A 16,634-nucleotide genomic window follows, 5' to 3' on the forward strand; every position below is an offset into this window, starting at 1 on the left:
AGACCACTGTGCCACTCAGGAGCCCGACACATAAGAATGGCTTTCTGGAAAGGAGAACCAGGTTGGAAATTTTAGGGCACTCATGGGAGGACAGGGATACTTCTAGTGGAAAGAATGAGAGATAATTATGTTTTAGTACTACTTAGCCTACATGGGAACACCGCTAAAACTCATACATGTGTAAGTGATTACTGTTAAGATATTTTATCAAGGTTTAACATGAATGATTAAATAATTCTACTCAGAAACTTAACCAGTAGGGATTAGAGGTTCTGTAGCATGGATATGGGGTAATTGGAAATGATAACCATTGTGGAAGAAGGAATGTATGTGTGTGTGTCTAAAGTAAGCAAAGAGGTCATTAACCTATGTTTGAACCGACTCAGCTATAACTCTGTGGCGATCAAATAAGACAGCGAGAGCCCCTCCAGGTTTTCCTTATCTGGAACTGTAAAACTATGGTGAGACTTCAGGAGTTAATCCAGATACAGTGTGTCAGGTATGGGTGCTAGTGAGTTGGAATGAACTTTTGAACCTGCTTTGTCCTGGTCGAGAGGAGGAGATGCATGTTTTAACCTATGACGTCATATGTGATATATAAGATGTTGTACATGGTTCTATGAGCAGCGCTATCGAGAATAAATGCTATTGACTAATTTTGGTAGACTGGCCTCTTTCTATTTTATGCAAATAAGGATCTTACAAATTCTTAGAAACAGACAGTGATTTTAATTGAATTGGTTAATGAACACATGTAGGAATTGTTAAATTCCTTTGACAATTTGGTCCTTCGCGCAGATTTCCAAAATCTGTCCCTGTCGTCCGAAGGTAGCACGCCGAAAACAGGCCGGTATAATATCTAAGGCCAACAGAGACGGTGACGGAATCTCACAAACATTGCTTTTCCCAGTCTACAAGATGACGGTAAATGGTCTTTATTCTCGAATTTGGGGGGAATGATTTAAGATATCTTTGATTTGATGTTCTAAAAATGTTTAGAATTGATCAACAATAGGAGCTTCATTATTCCAAACAGATAAACAGGGTTTTGTATGACCAATATACACAGTTGTAACAGGTCCGCGATGACCTGAGGTAAGTTGCGCTACCATAAATAAAACTAAACTTAATAACAGAGGCCCGTTCGCCCGAGATTAAGCCGGGATACTAAATGGGTGTTGTTAGGTAGGACGGATGTCTTGTACAAATAATAACTAACAGGATAATTTAACCTACTCATCACATGGATAGTGTCCAAAAAGGAGGAGAGGGAAGCCTAAGTAGTGAAGGGAGATACGAGATATTGGTGTACTTTACAAATCCTCCGACACAACCAGAAATAAGAGGTTAACTAGGGATTTATGACCCCTGGGTAATGGCTTATAGTTGTATAGGTAAGACCTAATATCCGATCGACAGTCAACGCTATAGATAAAGTTTCGAGAGAGGAGAAAACACAAATAGAAATCCATACACATATATGGTAAGCATTTAATGGCTTGAATATGCCTTCAATTGATACAGACTCCCATGACTGTCTAGAAGAAGAATTTAAGCCTGAGGAGATTGCAACAGCAGTGCCCGCAATGAAAAGTGGTAAATCAACGGGTCCGGACTGTTTTCCAACCAAATTTTACAGGACGTCTTCTGGTCTGCTTTGGCCATACTTGTCTCGACTATTTGCAGAGTGCCTTAATACTTCAAAGCTACCACCTAGTCTTTATCAGGCTTCAATTTCATTACTATTAAAGAAAAACAAAGACACATCCCCCTGGAATGTGGATCCTATCGCCCAATCTCGCTTTTAAACTGTGATTACAAAATCCTAGCTAAGCTTTTAGCCATCCGTATGGAAGGCTTGCTGCACCAAGTAATACACTCTGACCAGACTGGCTTTGTGAGAAACTGGCATTTATTTTTCAATATTAGGCGCCTTATGAATATACTGTACTCCCCAGCGTCGGAGGACCCGGAGGTAGTGGTCTCACTTGATGCGGAAAAAGCATTTGACCGCGTTGAGTCGGATTACCTAACAGCTGCCCTTTATAGATTTGGCTTTGGCCCAAAATTCATTGCGTGGACAAAGATTCTTTATTTTTCTCACATGGCTTTGGTACGGACTAATAACTTGTCCTCTGACTATTTTCCCTTGCATTGCGGATCCAGACAGGGTTGTCCACTCTCCCCCTTGTTGTTTGCTTTGGCAATCGAGCCTCTCGCCATTGCACTACGCTCTAATGATGCCATTCAAGGTATAACCAGGGCGGGCTTGGAGCAGAAAGTCTCGCTATATGCTGACGACCTCCTTTTTGTTTATCTCCAACCCTGATACCTCATTGCCACGTGCCCTATCTGTTCTTAAAAAGTTTGGATCAATCTCAGGGTACAAGCTGAATCTAGGTAAGAGTGAGATTTTTCTGGTACATAAGGCTGCTTTAAAGTGCTCTTTTACAAGTTCTCAGTTTAGGATTGTCCGGGATCAATTCACCTACTTGGGAGTTAAAGTGACAAGGAAATATTCCAATTTGTTTCAGGAAAACTTTGTTGCTCTAGCAGACAGTTTGAATGTCACGTTCTGACCTTGATTTCCTTTTGTTTTGTCATTATTTAGTATGGTCAGGGTGTGAGTTGGGTTGGGCAGTCTATGTTTAGTTTTTCTATGATTTGGGTATTTCTATGTTTCGGCCTAGTATGGTTCTCAATCAGAGGCAGGTGTCATTAGTTGTCTCTGATTGAGAATCATACTTAGGTAGCCTGGGTTTCACTGTGTGTTTGTGGGTGATTGTTCCTGTCTCTGTGTTTTGCACCAGATAGGGCTGTTTTGGGTTTTCACGTTTCTTGTTTTTGTTAGTTTGTTCATGTGAAGTGATTTATTAAAACATGAATCAAAATAACCACGCTGCGCTTTGGTCCGCCTCTCCGTCAATGGAAGAAATCCCTTACAGAATCCCCCACCACAACAGGACCAAGCGGCGTGGTAAACAGCAGCTGCAGCAAAAGCAGCAGCAGGAGAAGGAACAGCAACAGCGAGGTCAGGATTTCGGGACATGGGAGCAGAATCTGGACTACACAACTTGGGAGGAGATAGACAGGTGGGCGGTCGACCCAGGGAGAGTGCCGGAGCCCGCCTGGGATTCGATGGAGCAGTGCGAGGAAGGTTACAGGAGAATGAGGTTGGCGAAGCCAGCACGGCAGCGAGACAGTTACGAGAGGCAGCCCCCCAAAAAATTTTGGGGGGGGGCAGACGAGGTGTGGTACAATGCCAGGTAGCAGACCTGAGCTCACTCCTCGTGCTTATTATAAGCAGCGCATTACCGGTCAGGCACCGTGTTATGCGGTTAAGTACACGGTGTCGCCAGTACGTGCCCATAGCCCGGTGCGCTATAGGGCAGCCCCGAAAGTGCCATGCGAGTGTGGGCATTGAGCCAGGGCGTATGGTGCCTGCTCAGCGGGTCTGGTCGCCGGTACGCAGTTTTGGTCCAGGGTATCCTGCGCCGGCTCTGCGTGCTGTGTCTCCGGGGGGCTGGGAGGGTGCAGTGCGTCCTCTGCCTGTACTTCGCTCGTGCCGGGCAAATGTGGGAGTGGAGCCTAAGGGAGAGGTGCGTGTAGTAAGCACTAGATCTCCCGTGCTTACCCACAGCCCGGTTCAACCTGTGCCTGCACTCTGGAGGGTCCGGGCTAGAGTAGTTGTCCAGCCTGGGGAAGTGGTGCCAAGGTTGCGCACCAGAGCTCCAGTGCTCCCCCACAGCCCGGTCCTTCAGGTGCCTCCTAACACCAAGCCTCCTGAAGGTCTCCCCAGCCTGGTGGTTCCTGTGGCAGCCCCACGCACCAGGCTGTCTCTCTGTCTCCTCCCTGCAGGTGGTCCCGCCTGTCCGGCGCTGCTGCCGGAGTCTCCCGCCTGTCCGGCGCTGCTGCCGGAGTCTCCCGCCTGTCCGGCGCTGCTGCCGGAGTCTCCCGCCTGTCCGGCGCTGCTGCCGGAGTCTGAGGCGCCAGAGCCCCTCAGCCTAGAGGCGCCAGAGCCCCTGCCCCTCTGTCCAGAGCTTCTGCCCCTCTGTCCAGAGCTTCTGCCCCTCTGTCCAGAGCTTCTGCCCCTCTGTCCCGAGCTGCTGCCCCTCTGTCCCGAGCTGCTGCCCCTCTGTCCCGAGCTGCCCCTCTGTCCAGTGGGGTTATTGAGAAGGGTGGCCATGGTTAGAAAGCCACGGAGGCGGACAATAAGGCGGACTAAGACAATGGTGAAGTGGGGTCCGCGTCCCATGCCAGAGCCACCACCGCGGACAGACGCCCACCCAGACCCTCCCCTATAGGTTAAGGTTTTGCAGCCGGAGTCCGCACCTTTGGGGGGGGGATACTGTCACGTTCTGACCTTTTATTTCCTTTGTTTTGTCATTATTTAGCATGGTCAGGGCGTGAGTTGGGGTGGGCAGTCTGTTTGTTTTTCTATGATTTGGGTATTTCTATGTTTCGGCCTAGTATGGTTCTCAATCAGAGGCAGGTGTCATTAGTTGTCTCTGATTGAGAATCATACTTAGGTAGCCTGGGTTTCATTGTGTGTTTGTGGGTGATTGTTCCTGTCTCTGTGTTTTGCACCAGATAGGGCTGTTTTGGGTTTTCACGTTTCTTGTTTTTGTTAGTTTGTTCATGTGAAGTGATTTATTAAAACATGAATCAAAATAACCACGCTGCACTTTGGTCCGCCTCTCCGTCAATGGAAGAAATCCCTTACATTGAAACAATCTTTTACTTTTTGGAATTCGCTACCCCTTTCTCTTATCGGAAGGATTAAGGTCATTAAAATGACTGTTGCCCAAATGTTTATATTTATTTCAATGTTCAAAACCCAATTTTATTCCAAAATCTTTTTTTATTTCACTGGATCAAACATTCATGCATTTTATTTGGGATGGCAAGGTACCACGGATTGGTAGAAAACATTTACAGAAGCCTAGGTCATTGGGGGGTTTAGCTCGACCAAATTCTCAGACATACTACTGGGCTGCAAATTTCAGAGCCGTTCTGTACTGGCTGCAGACTGATCCTACTGGCCCTAGACCACTCTGGGTCCAGATGGAGTCTGAATCGTGTAAACCTGCAGCACTTTCCTCTGTGTTGTGCTCGTCTCTCCCAGTGTCCCTAGGCAAAAGGTGTGTCAACCCAATTGTAAAGCAGTCTCTTAAAATTTGGAATCAGTTCTGTTTAGCCTTTAGCCTCCGAGGCTTTTCTCTATCAGGCCCAATCAATCAGAACATTTTATTTCCTCCATCTTTGAATGATGGGGCTTTTGGCATTTGGCACTCACTAGGCCTCTCCTCGCTAGCCCAATTATTTTTTGATGATACATTTGCCTCTTTTTCTCAGCTGCGGGAAAAGTTCAATCTCCCCCAATCCCACTTTTTCCGCTATCTCCAGACTAGAAACTTTGTCCAAGCTAACACACCTGGATTTCCCCATAGGCCTGCGAACACAGCTATAGAGAGCATCTTGGAGCTGAACAAGCTTCCTAGGGGCGCAATTTCAGATGTATATGCAATCATTCATAACATACAGAACCCTTCTTTGGTGAAAGACTTGATGGGAAAAGGATTTGGGGGAGGAACTTGGAAGACGCCTGGGAATCTGTGCTGCACAGGGTGCACTCGTCCTCTTTTAGCACTAGACACAGCCTCATTCAATTCAAGGTGGTTCACCGTATCCACTGGTCGGGGGCCAAACTTGGAAGAATATTCTCTGATTTTGATCCTACCTGTGTCAGGTGTAAAGTGGAACCAGCCACACTGTTGCATATGTTTTGGGGCTGTCATAAACTGTCAGGTTTCTGGGAATTAATATTTAAATATTTCTCTGATATATATGACACTGTTATAGATCCGTTTCCCCTTACAGCCCTTTTTGGAGTACTGCCCATATGTACCCCCCTATCAAGAATCCAGTCGGACACTGTTGCTTATACAACTCTTTTGGCTAGACGGCTAATACTACAGAACTGGAAGATGGCAGCTCCCCATCTTATAAATATTGGGTGAGGGATGTGTTGTGCTCTCTGAAACTAGAAAAAATTCAATTCAATTCACGTGGGAACCCCAAACTGTTTAATGAGGCTTGGGCTCCATTCCGGTCTTACTTTAAACAGTCCATCCTCTGATGGCATTCCAATTTAAACTAAAATAAGTCTGTATTTGACCCCCCTGTGACGGGTTGGAGGAGCTTTTCTCTGTGTTTTTGCTGGGGGGGGGGCATTAAAGTTCATGTGCTTATTGATTGTGCCCCGCGGATGCCTTGTTCATCTTGACCGGGCAGAGACTGAAGTGTGAGCTTGTTTTTCCCAGTTATTTTTATTTTTACATTTCGTTCACGCCTACATGAATAATCATTTTATTTTTTTATTTTAAAGCATTGTAAACTTTATTTTTGGTCCAGTGGATGGTCGGTCTGTGGCCATGACTGTCTGTGAGTGGTTGCATTTCTCCACCCTTATCCCTTGACTGTTTACAGGAACAATGGTGAGGTGTTTTGCTCTGTCCCTGTACTATAGATTGCCCTTTAACCTTTAGCCTTCTGCCTGGTGTGTTTAACTTGTCTAAAGTATGGTATCTTTAAAGCTATTTTTTTCTTTGTATTTTTTTTCTTTTTTTTTCTAGTTGAGTATATTATTTATATTGCTTTGGCTTGTCCTGTCTGTGTGTGTGTGTAAAACTTAATAAACAGAGTTTAAAAAAAATAATAAAAAGAATATGCATATCCTTGCCTCTGGGGCTGAGCTACAGGCAGTTAGATTAGGGTATGTCTTCAGGCGAAAATTGAGAACAAAGAGATGCAGCCATAGCAGGTTAACCTATGTTTGAACCGACTCAGCTTTAACTCTGTGGCGATCAAATAAGACAGCGAGAGCCCCTCCAGGTTTTCCTTATCTGGAACTGTCTGCTAAGTGGTAATAAACTATGGTGAGACTTCAGGAGTTAATCCAGAGACTGTGTGTCAGGTATGGGTGCTAGTGAGTTGGAATTAACTTTTGAACCTGCTTTGTCCTGGTCGAAAGGAGGAGATACATGTTATAACCTATGACGTCATATGTGATATATAAGCTGTTGTACATGGTTCTATGAGCAGCGCTCTCGAGAATAAATGCTATTGGCTCATTTTGGTAGACTGGCCTCTGTCCAGTTTATGCAAATAAGGATCTTACAAAGTCTTAGAAACAGACTGTGATTTTAATTGAATTGGTTAATGAACACATATAGGAATTGTTAAATTCCTTTGACCATTACACTGAACAAAAATATAAACGCAACATGTAAAATGTTGATCCCATGTTTCATGAGCTGAAATAAAATATTCCAAATGCTCCATATGCACAAAAAGCTTATTTTATTGATTAAACAGCATGATCATTACACAGATGCACCTTGTGCTGCAGTCAATGTTACCAATTGAGCATGTTTGGGATGCTCTGGATCGACGTGTCAGCGTCGGATCAGCGTGTTCGCACAGCCATTGAAGAGGAGTGGGACAACATTCCACAGGCCAAAATCAACAGCCTGATCAACTCTATGCGAATGAGATGTGTGGCGCTGCATGAGGCAAATGTTGGTCACACCTGATATGGACTGGTTTTCTGATCCACACCCTTACCTTTTTTTTAAGCTATCTGTGACCAACAGATTCATATCTGTATTCCCAGTCATGTGATATCCATAGATTAGGGCCTAATGAATTTATTTCAATTGACTGATTTCCTTATGTGAACTGAAACTCAGTAAAATCGTTGAAATTGTTGCATGTTGCATGTATATTTTTGTCTAGTATACATTTACAGACATGTAGTAGCCTAGTACTGTAGCCTATTTATTTTGCTGTGAAGGTGTGTTAGGCCTGTGTTCTGCAGACCAGGTGTAGAACCTTCTTCGGGATTTGTGTCCCTTCCACGGGGACGGTTGAGCTAACGTAGGCTAATGCGATTAGCATGAGATTGTAAGTAACAAGAACATTTCCAAGGACATAGACATATCTGATATTGGCAGAAAGCTTAAATTCTTGTTAATCTAACTGCACTGTCCAATTTACAGTAGCTATTACAGTGAAATAATACCATGCTAATGTTTGAGAAGAGTGCATCATTTTGAACATGAAAAATTATTAATAAACATATTTTGGCAGTCTTGATACATTTTTAACAAAAATACAATGGTTCATTCGATCAGTCTAAAACGCTGCACATACACTGCTGCCATCTAGTGGACAGAATCTAAATTGCACCTGGTCTGGAATAATACATTATGGCCTTTCTCTTGCATTTCAAAGATGATGGTACAAAAAAATACAAAATAACTTTTTTTTTCTTCGTATTGTCTTTTACCAGATCTATTCTGTTATATTCTCCTACATTCCTTTCACATTTCCACAAAGTTCAAAGTGTTTCCTTTCAAATGGTACCAAGAATATGCATATCCTTGCTTTAGGCAGTTAGTTTTGGGTATGTCATTTTAGAAAGAAAAAAAAGGGGGGCGTATCCTTAAGAGGTAGACTTAAGTTCCAAGGGCCTTGCTGACTGACCCATTGTGTGATAATGGTGAGATATTGTTTTGCACCACTGCAGTTAGCCTATGTTGTTCTGGATACAGTGAAACATTCACTCATTCCTGGCTGCAGAACAGAGGTTAGTGCCTCCATCACACATTCCCCTGTATAGTTCTTAAGCATATACTGTTCCACCATCAGCCATCAATGTTTGTCTGTCCCCCTATCAGATAATATCGAGGTACAAAATGGGGGGTACAGAGAACTACTGGTGTGAAATATAGACATCAGAGGAGACTGGTGTGAGGAGCTATAGGAAGATAGGCTCACTGTAATGGCTGGAATGGAATGTGTCAAACTTGTGGTTTCCATATGTGTGATGTGTTTGATACCGTCCATTTTAGTCCAGCCATAACAATAAGCCCGCCCTCCTATAGCTCCTCCCACCAGCCTCCACTGATTGATAAGGCTAAAGGAACCTCCAAAACCTCAAGCATGTGTGATGAAAATAATGGTACTTACTGCCATCTCCTGGGGCATTGTGAACCCATTCACTGTAGTTTACGTTACAGAAAGAAACATTGCAAAGGCTTCATTGGTAAAAACCCAATTAATTTTAACAACATTCATGGGTCATGGTGGCAGGAGACTGAAGTGACTTTAGAATATAATATAAATACAATAAGTATGCATTTTTGAACTAGAGTTGATAATAACAGGATTAATTGGCCAAACCATGATGTAATATACAATTCATACTTTAATATAACATTTCATTGAGCACAAGGGAAATTAATGTACAATAGAAATATAGGAACTCACATAGGAACGATTAAGGCGGATTATAATTCAGGCGAGAAGAATTCTAGGTCGGACTAAATATCCGTTCTGTAACTTCCGTTTTCAGCTGAGCCAGCCGTGGATTGCAACGTTCCTGGTAAATCTCTCTTTACATTTTGGGTTATACTGTGTTAAAAAATGTATAAACAGCACACATCGCTTAAGGCTTTTATCTGTTAATTATAAAATGACATGTCGTTGCTGCATCTGGTATTTTCATGAAGTCAAGCTAGTTAGCGCGTGTTTGAACCGTGTTGCTCAGCACACGTACAGTAACGTTTAGTTATAACGTTAGATGCCTAAATAGCTTCTTTTTTCATTTTTTACGGAGATACCTAGTTAACTAGCCAATACAGTTTTAAAACATTTATATTTTCGTAAGGACCTAGACTAATGATGTGTGTCCAGTCTGTCAAGGTGTGATGCCATTGACTGAGCTGGCTTGGTTCGTTAGTTAGTTAGTGGTTTGCTAATCCCCACATGCCTTCAGGTAAAGCCAGCTACTGAAACTGAAAGATGCCGAAAAAGAAGACTGGTGCACGCAAGAAGGCAGAGAACCGCAAGGAACGGGAGAAACAGACTCGAGCCAACAAGGGCTTTGTTGACGTTGCAAAGTCCCCTTGCAATTCAGCAATGGTATGGAATAATATACATGTTCTCATCACAGCACAATATGAAATGGATAGCCAACAATGACTGTAAATCATGATTATTTGTGTTGCAGGAATGTGACAAATGCCAGAGGTAAGACATCTTCAATCAATATTTTTTTACATTCATCTTAATGGATAACATTGGGGCTCCCGAGTGGCGCAGTGGCCTAAGGCACTGCATCTCAGTGCTAGAGGCATCACTACAGACCCTGGTTCAATTCCAGGCTGTATCACAACCAGACGTGATTGGGAGAACCATAAGGGGGTGCACAATTTGCCCAGCGTCGTTAGGGTTTGGCCGGGGTAGGCCGTCATTGTAAATAAGAATTTGTTCTTAACTGAGTTTCCCAGTTAAATAAAGGTTAAATTGTGGGAACACAATTCAACTATTTGAACAAGATGCATTATTTCTTTATTAGCAACTATAATCTACAGGTGATGGAGGCTTTGACACTTTTTTCCCCTGTTTCAATGACACCCAAGACGGCAGAAGAACAGAGCTTTCTGCTACTTCTGTGCAAACGTTCAGAAGCTGCCCCAGTGCGGTCAATGTGGTGAGTCTAAGATAAATTGTGACGCATGGCATGTTTCTGATTTTAAAATCCCTTGAGCTCTTTGAGGCCAACTTAATTCGATACAACTTGATTTATCCCCTCAAGTGGCAAAGAAATATATTGCACAATGTTACATGTAAGATGTTTGTATAGGAGTGCAAGAACCATGTATTATATTGTGTTGTGATACTGTCTTCCTGTATTCCAACTAAAGGCAAAACCAAATGCATGAAGTCATCAGACTGTGTCATCAAGCACCCAGGGATCCACGCTACGGGAATGGGCATGGTGGTAAGAAATGAGAGCCGTTTGAAGAACTTTATTGAGATGGGAGTAATAAATTCTCAGTAGTAATCATTAATGCACACCATAGCAAAACGTTTCGCAATGGAAAACAAGTGTTTCTTATCGGTCAAATTCAGGTAGTCCCCGATATTTGCCTCCTTTGGTTTCTAGTGAATATGACCACGGGATGTATTCATTATGCCGATTCTGTTGCAAAACATTCTGCAATTGTAACCATTTACTCCAAATGAAAAATGTTTTGTTTCTATTGCACAAATTGAAGGTAGGTCCCGCCCTGTTTCGTTTTCTGTTTGCTTCCGTTTGGTTCTTAAATGGCAAATGGTTTCCATTGCCAGACGTAGGTCTTCACCAGGGGTGTATTCATTACATCTATTTAACATTGTGATATGTGCCCAGATTGTTTACAGTCATGAGTTTATCATTGGATGTCTTTTGATATGTGAAGTGCTGTCTCTGTCCACAAGGGGGCAGTGTGTGACTTCTGTGAGGCCTGGGTGTGCCACGGGAGAAAGTGCCTCAGTACCCACGCTTGCACATGTCCTCTCATGGATGCCGACTGTATCGAGTGTGAACGCTGTGTATGGGACCATGGTAACTTATGCCATTTTATAATATTATCCAACCTGCCTGGTCTGCAAAACTAAACAAGGCTTTTTTTATGTCCGTACATGCACCCAAATGCTGTTTGCCATCCACCTTGTTTCCCCTTTGTAATCATTCCCCCTTTGTAATCATTCCCCCTTTGTTCCTATCTGACCCAGGGGGAAGGGTATACCGTTGCTCCTTCTGCCACAACTTCCTGTGTGAGGATGACCAGTTTGAGCACCAAGCCAGTTGCCAAGTACTGGAGGCGGAGACTTACAAATGTGAGCAATTCGGGTGTCTTTCTCATCTGTCAAACATCCACATTGTGTTGTCTCATGAGAAATGAAGAGGTTTCAACACTATAACCTGTTGACGTTTAGCCTTAGGGCAGACTTTGGCAGACATGAGGAATACCATGTTACGTATAGAAAAGTAGGCATTCTACCAGTTGAAAGTTTAGAGAAAGGTTCATCCCTAGCTATAGTGATTTTAAATAAACATTTTCAATGTGTTAATGTATACTGTGTTTTCCCCCATGTTAATTTCAGGTGCTTCCTGCAACAGACTGGGGCAACACTCCTGCCTGCGTTGCAAGGTAATGGAAAATGAAGATCCAAGTATTCATACCCCTTGGATTTCTTCCTGTCGTGAGAATTTTCAATGATAATAACTGACAGTCAATAGCTCTGACCAATCCCCGAGATCTGTAAGACCATGGGTTTAATAATAATTAGTCAAAGACTCTTATGCAAAAAGATATAACGTTCTCGTGAATAAAATGTACTAACATCAAAAATGCAACCCCGGTCTTTATAACACACACAAACAAGTTAAAATCTTAAACTATGCCTTGCTTAGACAGTCTGTTTAATCTGCAACATGTTTCATAATTTTCTGCAAGCCTAACAGTTTCTCTTCTCCATGGGTGGAGACAATGTCCTGTAAGGAACACAGTAGTCCAGCTTGTCTGTTGATGGCTCCTCTTATCATTTGTTTCACACTTGCACCCTGCTTACGTACTAAAAAGGAACTAACAGTCCTTGTTCTAATTCTGACTAAAACTACACACCATCAGATTATAGTTTTATGATTCTAATAAATTTCATACAATTGTATGGTTTCAGGGTGGAATATTCTAATCATTACCTTTTAAGCATATAATTCCCTTATCACTTCCCCAAAATGTTCTGATTTAGCATGGATTTAATTGTAATTTTTTTTGTCCACAATCTAGTCAATATACTCTAATGTCAGTGGAATAACAATTCTAACTTAAAAAAAGATTAATACAATTGAGAAGTATCCTAAATTAGCTCAGGAGTAACATTTGGCTTAACAAATCACACAAGTTAAATGGACTCCCTCTGTGTGAAATAATAGGGGTTGACATGGTTTTTGAATGACTAACCCTTCCTCTGTCCCCCATACATAAAACATCTGTAAGGTCCCTAAGCCAAATTTCAAGCGCAGATTCAACTACAAAGACCAAGGATCTTTTCAAACGCCTCATAAAGGGCAGTGATTGGTAGATGGGTAACAATAACAAATCAGACTTTGCATGTCTCTTTAAGAATGGTCAAGTTAATAATTCTTATACCGATCCAAGGAATTCACTTTTTGGCCTAAATGCAATGCCTTGTGTTTGGCGCGCTATCCAACACATCACTGAGTAACTGCCTCCTTATTTTCAAGCATGGTGGTGGCTGCATCATGGTATGGGTATGCTTGACATCGGCAAATACCAGGGAGGTTTTCAGGATGAAAAGAAACGGGATGGATCTAAGCCTGCGGTTCTCAACCCTGATCCTGGGGACCCAAAGTGGTGCACATTTTGTTTTTGCCTTAGCACTACACAACTGATTCAAATGATTAAAGCTTGATGGTGAGTTGATCATTTGAATTAGCTGTGGAGTGCTAAAAACTAAATGTGCACCCCTCAGGGTCCCCAGGACCCATATTGAGAACCATTGATCTAACAGACAACATCCTAGAGGAATACCTGGTTCAGTCTGCTTTACAAGAGACTCTGGGAGACAAATCCACCTTTCAGCAGGACAATAACTTACAACGCAAGGCCAAATCTATGCTGGTGTTGCTTACCAAGAAGACAGTGAATGTTCCTGAGAGACAAGACGTGAAAATTGTCTAGCCATGATCCCCAAAATATTGACAGAGCTTGAAGAATTATGAAAAGATTAATGGGCTAACATTGCACCATCCAGGTGTGTAAATCTCTTAGAAATCTACCCAAGAAGACTCCCGGCTGTAATTGCTGCCAAAGGTGATTTTAACATGTATTGACTTGGGAAGCTGAATACTTAAGCAACAACTATCATTTCTATTCATGTTAAATGTTAGACATTTGGTTGTTGAGAAAAATATAACTTTTATTTTAATCCCACTTTTTAACACAATGAAATGTGAAGCTACTTAAGGCATTAAATCAACACAGTGTTATGTTGTAAACAATTGTCTCTCCCACTGTTCCTCATGCCAGTGTAGTTGTTTGTTACTGCTGTTGCCTCTATACACATTGACCGAGAGATCTACATGTACATGTGAGTCATTTAGCAGACGCTCTTCTCCAGAGCGACTTGAGCCGTGCGTACACTACACGGCCCTGGTTTTAGCTGTCCCAGACAACTTTTTGAGATCGGAGACAAAATCCCCATGTTGTCGCCTACTCGTAGCTGCCACTGACACGCCTCACATTAAAAGGAGTGTCGGCGTCACAATCTGAGGGCTACCAATCCCGTGTTTGGTTTTATCGGCACAAAATCTGCAACGCTCTTGTAATGTGAGCTGTACCACGACCAGTTTTGAGAACGGCGATCAGCGATAGCCAAATGAGAGATAACCAGGGAAGAAGACCAAGATCTTGATTCGCATCACCCAGAATGTGCACTCGCTCGAGCAGGAGCGATGACTACTACTAGTATGGGTTTGCACTTGCCTTTCACCAAAGCCCAAATGTAAAATGGTTACAGCTCTGAAGTTCACACCGAATGTTATTTGGTCCAAAATGTATTGGCAAGATATTTCAACACTGTAGGGCAAGTGTGTTTGTCTGACTGAACTTATGAGGCTGCTTTTAGCCACAGCTCGTTGTAGCTAGCTACGGTAACAATCTATTCACATTGTTTAGGCAAGACGGCGTGGTATGGAGAATCCTCCCGACCGAGTGAAGAATCTTGTAGTGTGTCGACACCCGTCTCTGCCAGATGGTTTACTATAGGAAATACGGTTGTTTAATGCTCGAGGCTCAGCATTGCTAGGATTTTTGAAAGTTGTGTCGTGTACGCCCGGCATTACAGTGAGTGCATTCGTCTTAAGGTAACTAGGTGAGATAATCAGTCCTAAAGCAGCTATCAGCAGTCGGTGCTCGTAAGAAAAGGCAAGTGTTAGTGCAAGAAAGGCAAGGGTGTTGGTTCCCAGTTGCACTGTTAAATTAGTTGATTTTTCCGGTAAATAAGCACCCGTTTACCAGGCTTCTGAAGTGGAATACAGCTACAACTAGAGGTTACTTTTTTTGCAGCAGGTTTGGAGAATTAGGTTAAGGTTAGCTAAAATAAAAATGTTCTCCTAATCTGCTATGAAAAGTCACTTCCAGTCATGGCTGTATTCCCTCTAGTTACAACCATTTACCATTTGGACAGGCAATACATTTCCTGGATTTGACATGACTGTAACCTATAGTAACAAGGCCCATTTGGGTTGAACTGTGTCTCTCCCTCCCCAGGCCTGTTTCTGTGACGACCATGTGAAGAGTAAGGTGTTCAAACAGGACAAGGGTAAAAATCCTCCCTGCCCCAAGTGTGGCCATGAGACCCAGGAGACTAAGGACCTCAGCATGTCCAGTGAGTCTGCCATCTAACATCTAATCAGTGCTCAAATCAGTCATGGATTAAAACTCTTCAGTCATTAAGAGGAAAACTGAGTACTGTTGGCAGTGCAGTTGTATGTATACTGTAGTATCATTTTAGATGTTGATTGAGTCATTTTTGCATCATTACAAATCACTCGTTTTCATACTCTCTTTTCTTGTAGCAGATGTCAGATCTTAAACCTCAAATGTATCCCGCCACATTCAACACCTTTTAATTGTTGTATATATGCACTCCCTGGATGGGGATTAGTACTCAACTCTCAGCTCATGTCTGTATTCCTGTATTCACCCTGCAGCCCGTACGACAAAGTTTGGCCGACAGAGTGGTGCTGACGAGGATAGCTATGGCTATGGAGGTTATGGAGCCTCTGGCTACGACTCCTACTGGAAGAACGTGTCATCGCCCGGAGGAGGGGAGGGAGATCAGGCAGAAGATGGCGGAGATGATGACGATGAGGAGGATGATGAGGAGGAAGATGAGGAGGATGATGATGATGATGATGATGAGGAAGAAGAGATAGCTGACTCTCTGGCCGGTCTTAAAATTGAAGGGACCCTCGTGATCGAAGCAGTTCCCTAGGCGGAGGTTGGTTCCCATCACATCTCTCCACCTCTCCGCTTCCCAAAGAAGAGGGGACTAGATATATACAAGGAGTGTGTGTGCAATGCATTGCAGTACACTGTAATAAGATGTTTAAAGTGATAGTTCATCACCATATGTGTACTGCTTGATTGTTTCTGTATTTGGACATTAGCATGTTTAAAAAAGACAGTCAGTAATCCAGCATTTCTGTATGGCTCTTGCCTAACATTGGTGAAATATCCTTTTTAAGTTTTAGGCTAAAATAATGTAACTTATCAGACAGGTTAACAGTAGGTTGTATTCATGGAAGCCAGGCTTCCCCAAATATTTGACCATTAAAACATTTTAAATGATTACATTTACTTTTCGTATCTCAGGGTTTTCAAAATGTTCCGTCAATTCCAAAGGTGCTGGAATCTCACCAGAGAAATCATCAGAGCGAGGGAAACAGTACCCCTCTGTCTCAGTATGTGTAGCCCATGTATCTGATGCTGTTGATGCACATGTTGTTAGTGTAGCATTTGATTGATTGATGCTAGCAAGCTTTTGGCCTCCCTTTATACATTAAAAAAAAAAATATATATATATATATATATATAATTAGCTTGCAAAATCGTCCCTTTCTTAAGCCATGGATTTGGACTTGTGGTTTTGACTTAATTCACTGTACAGGCCAATGATTATAATCTAACAATAAATGAATGTTGTGCCACTGA

At 42.7% G+C, this 16,634-nt stretch overlaps 1 protein-coding gene across 1 annotated transcript; it reads left to right on the top strand.

The window, feature by feature from the left end:
• Positions 1-9,330: 9,330 nt before the first annotated feature.
• On the top strand, positions 9,331-16,634 carry LOC112234708 (zinc finger protein 330). The gene is made up of 10 exons (XM_024402958.2): positions 9,331-9,448; positions 9,842-9,987; positions 10,076-10,095; positions 10,488-10,558; positions 10,773-10,849; positions 11,329-11,455; positions 11,626-11,730; positions 11,998-12,044; positions 15,189-15,306; positions 15,632-16,634. Exons 2-10 carry the CDS (start codon positions 9,868-9,870, stop codon positions 15,913-15,915), a joined length of 969 nt encoding a protein of 322 aa, XP_024258726.1. The 5' UTR covers positions 9,331-9,448; positions 9,842-9,867; the 3' UTR covers positions 15,916-16,634.

This window comes from Oncorhynchus tshawytscha, linkage group LG11 (assembly GCF_018296145.1).
Source record: "Oncorhynchus tshawytscha isolate Ot180627B linkage group LG11, Otsh_v2.0, whole genome shotgun sequence".
Taxonomy (NCBI): domain Eukaryota; kingdom Metazoa; phylum Chordata; class Actinopteri; order Salmoniformes; family Salmonidae; genus Oncorhynchus; species Oncorhynchus tshawytscha.